This window comes from Microtus ochrogaster, chromosome 2, assembly GCF_000317375.1.
Source record: "Microtus ochrogaster isolate Prairie Vole_2 chromosome 2, MicOch1.0, whole genome shotgun sequence".
NCBI lineage: Eukaryota > Metazoa > Chordata > Mammalia > Rodentia > Cricetidae > Microtus > Microtus ochrogaster.
In genome coordinates, this window is record NC_022010.1 from 27,547,618 (window position 1) to 27,555,731 (window position 8,114).

Sequence of the window (8,114 nt, forward strand, 5' to 3'; positions counted from 1 at the left end):
CCTGAAGGAACTGATAAAGTTATTACCTTTAATCCATCTTTTACACTATACCTGGATTCTCCTCAGTGCAATCCTGCAGCTCTCGCTGCGTTTGAGACCTCCAACAACAGAGGATTTTCCTTTGGGAGGCAGAATCCAACCCTTCCTATTGATCTGTCCACAAAATTTAGTCTCCACAGAAAAGGCAATTTTACCTCCTGCCCATTAGCCACAGCCTCCAATTCCCATCTATAAATGAAAATGATTATATGTCATCAAATCATAGGGATTCCTGCTCCTTGTTAATATTTTAGAGGAAGTAAATTTTAAGCTTCCCCTTGGGTAGAGACTACATAGTTAATAATACTATTTTAAATTGCTGTTATAACAATTCAACGATACACATTTTCTTATTTAGTAAACATTTCCTTTCCTTTTTATTGAAAATAGATTATTCTTACATACAATAGATCTCAATCATAGTTTCCCTCCACTCTTCCTGGATCCCATAAATATCTGATTTTCCCCAGATCTGCTACCCCTTGGTTCCTTTTCAGAAAGAACGAGACAAAACAAGACGAGATAAAAACCCTGATATAGAGATGGACAAAGCATTCCAAGAGGAGGAAATGTGTCCCAAGAGTAGGCAAGAGTTCTGAGAGATACCCACTCCCACTATTAAGAGTCCCACCAAAACACCAACACATACACAGAGAACATGGTGCAGACCCATGCAGGCCCCATGCTTGCTGCAACAATCTCTGTGAGCCTATGTGAACCCTGTTTACTTGAGTGAGTGGGCGATGTTCTAGTGTCCTCCACCCCGTCATTACCTCTGATGCCAAAAATTTCCCCTCCCCATTTCTTCTGAAGGGTTTCCTGAGCTCCTATGGGTGGGACTTATAGAAAGTTCCAATTTAGACACTCTCTTCCACATAGTGTCTGTCTGTGGGTCTGTGCACCCATCTTCTGCTAAAGAAAAGCTCTCTGATGATGACCAGCAAGGCACCAAGCTATGAGTATAGCAGAACATTATTAGGAATATTAGGAAATATTTCATTAATTTTTTTAGTTATGGTTGGTTCTATCCTATGTCTCTGGGCTATTTGGTCTCCAGTTTTTAGCCCTCCAGATTGCAGGGCATGGACTTCCTCTGCATGAGCCTCAAATTAAGCCAGACATTTTATGGCCACTCTCTCAAGTTCTGCACCAACAGGGCCCCAGCATAACTTGCAGGGAGGACAGATTGTAGGTCTAGGTTTTTGTGGCAGAGTTGATATCATGTTTCTCTTTCTGTAACTTGCAGAGTATCATCCCATGCCAAACAGAATAGAGCATATGGGTGAAGGCTCCATGCAGGCAACAGCTTGACATCTCTAGGTTCAATGATGTGTAGATGTTGTCCACAACAATGGGACCCCACTGTCAGTTTTCAGAGAGCAACATTCTGTCCTAGTATGAGCCGGAGCTATTTATGGATCTCCACAGAATCCCCTCCAGCCAAATATTCAACTGAATGCAATCCAGTCTCAGCACTGGAAACCTTGCTTGGCTACAGAAGATGGTCAGTTCAGACTCTGTATGTTCCACTACTAGAAGTCCTAACTAGGATCCCTTACATAGATTACAGGAAGATTTTATCTGTACTAGCTTCCTACAGCAGCCTCTGGGAGCCCCCCAACTTCAACTGTCTCTCTGCACTCTTCCTCCATCTCTCCCCCCCCCCACATGATTCCTTTCCATCCTCTCCCCACCCAATCAAAGTTCACCTGAAAAATCTATTTTCTCTTCCCAGGGAAATTCTTGTCTTCCTTCTAGTGACCTTCGCTTTACCTAACTTCTCTGAGTCATGGAATGTAGCTGAATTATCAATTACTTAACAACTGATGCCCACATATAAGTGAATACATATCATATGTGTCTTTATGGATCTCAGTTATCTCAGTCAGCTTGATTTTTTTCTAGTTCCACCCATTTGCTTACAATAGCAATTGGATGTCATTTTTCAAACAGCCAAATAATATTTCCTTCTGTAAATGTACTGTCTGTTCTTTATCCATTCTTCCATTAAGGGACATCAACGTTGTTTTCAGTTTCTGGTTATTATGAATAATGCCACTGTGAAGATATTTGAGCAAGTGTTCTTGTGGCAGGAGAGAGCATACTTTGGATATATGCCCAAGAATGGTGTATCTAGGTTTTACAGTAAATCAGTTCCAAATTTTCCGAGGAACTACCATATTGATTCCATAGAGGCTGGACAAGTTTGGACTCCCACCAGAAATGGAGGAGTGTTCCCTTTGCTACAAATCTATACCACCATGAGCTGTCATTCACGCCATTGACCTTAGCCATTTTCTGACAGGTTTAAGATGGAATCTCAAAAGAGTTTTTGGTTCAAATTCCCCTGATGGCTAAGAATATAGAACATTTCATTACGTGTTTCTCAGCTATTTGTGATTCTTCTTCAGAGAACTTTCTGTTAGATCTATGTCACATTTTTTTTTTATTGAGAAAAGGAAAAAAAACAAGTTTCCACCTCCTCCCAGCCTCCCATTTCCCTCCCCCTCCTCCCATCCTTCCCCTCCTCCTCCAACCCTTCTCCCCCTCCCCCCACTCCTCTCCCCCTCCCTCTCCTCCAGTCCAATGGGCAGTCAGGGTTCCCTGCCCTGTGGTAAGTCCTAGGTCCTCCCCCCCTCCGTCTATATTTAGGAAGGTGAACATCCAAACTGGCTAGGCTCCCACAAAGCCAGCACATTAAGTAGGATCAAAACCCCGTGCCATTGTCCTTAGCTTCTCATCAGTCCTCATTGTTTGCCATGTTCAGAGAGACCAGATATATCCCATGCTTTTTCCATCACAGTCCAGCTGGCCTTGGTGAGCTCCCAAAAGATCAGCTCCACTGTCTCAATGGGTGGGTGCACCCCTCGTGGTCCCGACTTCGTTGCTCATGTTCTCCCTCCTTCTGCTCCTCATTGGGACCTTGAGAGCTCAGTCCAGTGCTCCAGTGTGGGTCTATGTCTCTAACGCCATCCATCCCCAGATGAAGGTTCTGTGATGATATGCAAGATATTCGTCAGTGTTGCTATAGGGTAGGGTCATTTCAGGTTCTTTATCCTCACTGTCCAGGGAACTAAATGGGGACCTCTGCTTGGGCTCCTGGGAGCCACTCTAGGTTCTAGGCTCTTGCCAACCCTAAGGTGGCTCCCTTATCTAAGAATTGTGCTTCCGTGCTCCCTTATCCAAACTTCCTTTATCCCAATCCTCCTTTTTCCCCAAGTTCCCCCCATCCTCCCCTTCTGCCTTAACTCTCCCCATCTCCCCTTACCCCCCCTTCCACCCCACCCCCAAGATCCCAATTTTCTCCCAGGCAATTTTGTCTATTTCCCATAGCCAAGAGGATAACTATGAGTTTTTCCTTTGGTTCCCCTTCTTACTTAGCTTCTTTAGGATCACCATTGTAGACTCCGTACCCTTATTTATGGCTAGAAACCAATTATGAGTGAGTACATCCCATATGCATCTTTTTGGGTCTGGGTTACCTCACTCAGGATAGTGTTTTCTATTTCCATCCATTTGCATGCAAAATTCGAGAAGTCATTGTTTTCTTAACTGAATGATTTGGTCTGTTTATTATTTGTTTGTTGAATGTCTTATATATTTTGGATATTAGCCTCTATCACATATGGAGTTGATAAAAATCTTTTTCTATTCTGTAGGCCTCCATTTTCTCCTACTAATGGTGTCCTTTGCCTTACAGAAGATTTTCAGCTTCATGAGGTCTTTTATTAATTGTTGATCTTAGTGCCTGAACTGCCAGTATTCTCTTCATAAAGTCATCTCCCTTGCTTTTGTGTTCAGGGCTATTCCCTAAATTCTCTCCCATGAGGTTCAATGTGTCTGGTTTTATGTTGAGGTCTTTCATCCACTGGGACTTGAGCCTTGTACCGTGCAAATAATATCTATATATTTGCATTCTTCAACGTGCTGACGCCCAGTTTGACCAGCACCATTTGTTGAAAATGCTTTCACTTTTCCAATCTGTCCCTCTGGCTTCTTTATAAAAATTGTATGTCTGTAGGTGTGTGGATTCATGTCTGGGTCTTTAATTAGATTCCATTGATCAATGTATCTGCTTCATGCCAACACCTTGTGGTTTTTATTATTATATCTGTGTAGTACAGCTTGAAATCAGAGATGGTGACACCTCCAGCAGTTCTGTTACTGTTGTGGATTGATTAAACTAGCCTATGATTTTTGGTTTTCCATATAAGGTTGAGAATTGCCCTTTCACGGTCTGTAAAGAATTGTGTTGAAATTTTGATGGGGATTGTGTTGATTTTGAAATTACTGTTGGTAGGATAACTATATTTACTATATTGATCCAACTCATTCACGAGCATGGGAGATCATTCCAATTTTTAATATCTTCTTCAGCTTCTCTCTTCAAAGACTTGAAGTTTCTATCATATAAGTCTTTCACTTTCTTGGTTAGAGTGAACAGAAGACATTTTATATTGTTTTTGGATATTGTGAAGAATGTTGTTTCTCTGATTTCTTTCTTTTTTTTTTTTGAGATAATCTTGTGGCCAGCCACTTTACTGAAGGTGTTTCTCAACTGTAGGAGTTCTCTGGTAGAACTTTTAGGGTCATTTATATACACTATCTTAACATCTTTAAGTAATGATACTTTGTCCAATTTGTATCTCCATGATCTGCTTCAGTTGTTTTATTGCACTAACTAGATATTCAAGTTCTATAGTGAATAGATATGGATAGAATGGACAGCCTTGCCTTGTTTCTGATTTTACTAGCATTACTTTTAATTTCTGTACGTTTAATTTGATGTTGGCTATAAGCTTGCCATCAGTTGTCTTTATTATGTTATAGTATGTCCTTGTATCCATAATATCTCCACAACTTTCATCATCAAAGGGTATTGGATTTTTTTCAACGACTTTTTTAGTCTCTAGAAAGATGATCATCATGTTTTTCCTTCAGTTTATATGGTACATTACATTTACTAATTTTCATATTATGTTGCAAGGAGAGGGCCTGCTTATTCCTCCTGGCCAACCGGCTAGCTTAGTACCGAAATACCCACACAGAAACCGTATCAATTAAATCATTGCTTGGCCTATAAGTTCTAGGTATACTCTGATGGGTTTGGTTAGAGTATTCTTTAAATATCTGTTATGCTTATTTGGTTTAAAATTCAGTTAATCCAAAATTTATTAATTTCGTCTGCATGACCTGCACACTGGTGAGACTGGAGTACTTAAGTTCCCAAATATCAGCGTGTGGAGGTCAATATACGTTTTAAGCTATAGTATGTTTCTTATTACAAAAGTACTTAGGGTATAGATGTTAAGAATTGAAATGTCGGCCAAATAGCAGTGGTGTATGCCTTTAATCCCATCACTTGGGAAACAGAGGCAGGGAGATCTCTGAGTTCAAGGCGAAAGTGGTCTATAAGAGCTAGTTCCAGGACAGGCTCCAAAGCTACAGAGAAACCCTGTCTCAAAAAATAAAACAAGAAAAAAAATGAATTGAAATGTTGAAATGTCATCTTTGTGGTGTGCCCTTCCCATCTCTTTTGATTACTTTTGGTTTGAGGCCAATTTTGTTAGGTATTAAAGAGGCTACACCGGCTTGTCTTTTAGGTCCATTTGCTTGGAAGATTTTCTCCAATCATTTACCCTGAGGTAATATCTATACTTGATGTTATAGTTTGTTTCTTATATGCGCCAGAAAATTGGACCCTGTTTTTACATCCATTCTATCATTCTGTGTGTTTTTATTAAGGAAATGAGACCATTGATAGAGAGATATCAAATGCTTAATTCCTGTAATTTTGTTGTATGTTTATATGCTTGTACATGTGTGTCCAGGAGTGTGTATTCAGAAATATCTGTGTCTGTGTGCATTTGAGTGTCCAACCATTCACTAAGAACATAATCTTCCAATGAGCAGAAACAGGAAAAATTGGAGGAAAGACTGCAGTACCTGCTGAAGCAGAGGGATCTGGTCACCAAGCAAATAGTCTTGGTAAAAAAGCTGCAGAATCACTTCGCTGTCTCCCAGACGAGGTAGGATCCCAGGCCCCGAAGAGGGAGTTATAACAAGTAGTTCCCCGATACCTGAATTTCTGTCCTACTTGGGTTCCTGGCCATTTGCATGGCCTTTCAGTCACAGCCAGGGAAAGAACATCTGAGAGTATTGGGCTGGCTCAGTCAACAGAAATGTCTGCACAGGAAGCAATATGTATTATCCTGTTGTGGGAGCTGCTGGCTGCGTTCCTGCAGCACCCAGCTCCCAGCCACCTGGCTAGCTTATGCCCAGAAATAACAACAGACAAATTGTATTCTTTTAAACACTGCTTGGCCCATTATATCTAGCCTCTTCCTGGCTAACTCTCACACCTGGACTAGCCCATTTCTAATAATGTGTGTAGCACCCCAAGGTGCGCTTACCGGGAAGATTCTAGCCTATGTCAATCCTGGGTCGGAGCTTCCTCACGTCTGCCCCAGAAAGGAGAGCTATCGAGTCTCTGCTCACTTCCTCTTCCTCCCAGCATTCTGGGCTGTTTTTCTAGTTCACCATTGTGTGTATTTCTCAGTTCAATTTCTAGCAGCTTTAAAAGTGGAGAAAAAAGAAACTCAGGTGTTGTCTTATCCTTGAGGAAGCAAGGAGTGAATGAGCCCAGCTCAAATGTAATGCTGGATTTCCCAGTTGAGTAGAGCTGGTGGGAGCTCAAACACTGACAGGGCAGGTCCCCAACAGACCTGTGTCCCCCCTGTCTTCCTCTCCTAGATTTGAAAGCCTCCAGCATGATCTGGAACTGGCCACAGTCCAGGATGAGAGCCTCCTGCAGACGGACCTGCTACAGCAGGAGCCCTGAGTGTGCCAGGCCAATGAGCCACCATTGACTACTATCCCCTGCAACCTTGGCATTCATGGGGTGGATTTTCTTCCTTGACGTTTGTTTCCCATGTGTGGTCAGGTCCTGGTTTTGTCATAGGTCCAGTGAGGCTTCCTATGCATCTGATTGTCTTTCCTTCTCTGACAGCTCCGCTTTGGAGAACTGAGGAGGCTGAAGGAAGCTTCACACATTCTCCACTCAAGCAGCAACACCTACTGAGAAACAGACCCCTCCTTGTAGCTGTGAACAAACGAGTAAGAAAAATTTCTACCTACTGCAGGGGATCCATCTCCAATCTGATTCAAGTTCTGTTGGCCCACTATTCCTGGAGAAAGGAAATCATCAGAAAGAAGCCTGACATTCAGAGGACCCACCAAGAATTACTCCAAATCCCAACATGGGTCAGCAGGTGGATCCTGAGTGGCGCACAGCAGCATGAGGATATGCGCCCTTTATATGTGGTGAGGACTCTCACGAGAAAGACTGTACTGATGCCATGCTGTAGTCTATACACACCACAGGGAAAAGAACAGGATTCCCTCTCCTGTGAGTGCTGAGGGAAACTCCATGTCACAGGAAGGTGTTGGTGAAGATAACGCAGGACAGAGACTACAGCATCCCTCACCTGTGTTAGTCATTGATCATCCATAAAGAAAATGTCAGGGGATTCTCCAGTTTCACATCCTGGACTGGAATGACCAGTCATGAAAAAGGGTCTATGGAGGAGGTCTAGTCACCTTTAGTGTTCTTAGAAAGCCAGATGTTCTCAATTGATTTGTTGGATCTAGAGCGAGAGAATATTTTTAGCTTAATTTGGGGGAGAGGTTCTGGTTTTGGTTTGGGTTTCGTTTGCCTGGGTATTTTTTTTTCTTTACTTTGGTTTAAATTTTGTTAGTTTTTGATAATTTCTTTTTTCTTGTTTTAATAGTTGGTTAAGGCTCAACACTATATATACTGACTACCCATCTTAAAGCCCCTATTGAATAAAATGATTATATTTATGAATAAAAAGCAATTTTCGACTCATCAATTTTACCACACTTACCTCACACACACCCACACTCACCCACACTCACCCACACTCACCCCACACACACCCACACTCACCCCACACCCATACTCACCCCCCACACACCCACGCTCAACCCACACACCCACACTCACACACACTCACCCCACACACACCCACACTCACCCCCACACCCCCCCACAC

At 42.3% G+C, this 8,114-nt stretch overlaps 1 protein-coding gene and 1 long non-coding RNA gene across 2 annotated transcripts in view; both read left to right on the top strand.

Annotated features, from left to right (window-relative positions):
• Window positions 1–638, top strand: part of LOC113457435 (zinc finger protein 664-like) — a 38,313-nt gene extending 37,675 nt beyond the window's left edge. Inside the window, 1 exon segment of the mRNA XM_026784754.1 lies at window positions 537–638. Coding sequence (XP_026640555.1) covers window positions 537–638 — 102 coding nt within the window.
• A 5,388-nt stretch (window positions 639–6,026) lies between these two features.
• Window positions 6,027–7,906, top strand: LOC113457841. Its single transcript, XR_003378321.1, has 2 exons — window positions 6,027–6,068; window positions 7,049–7,906. It is a non-coding gene; the product is annotated as an uncharacterized LOC113457841 (long non-coding RNA).
• The last annotated feature ends 208 nt before the right edge of the window (window positions 7,907–8,114 follow it).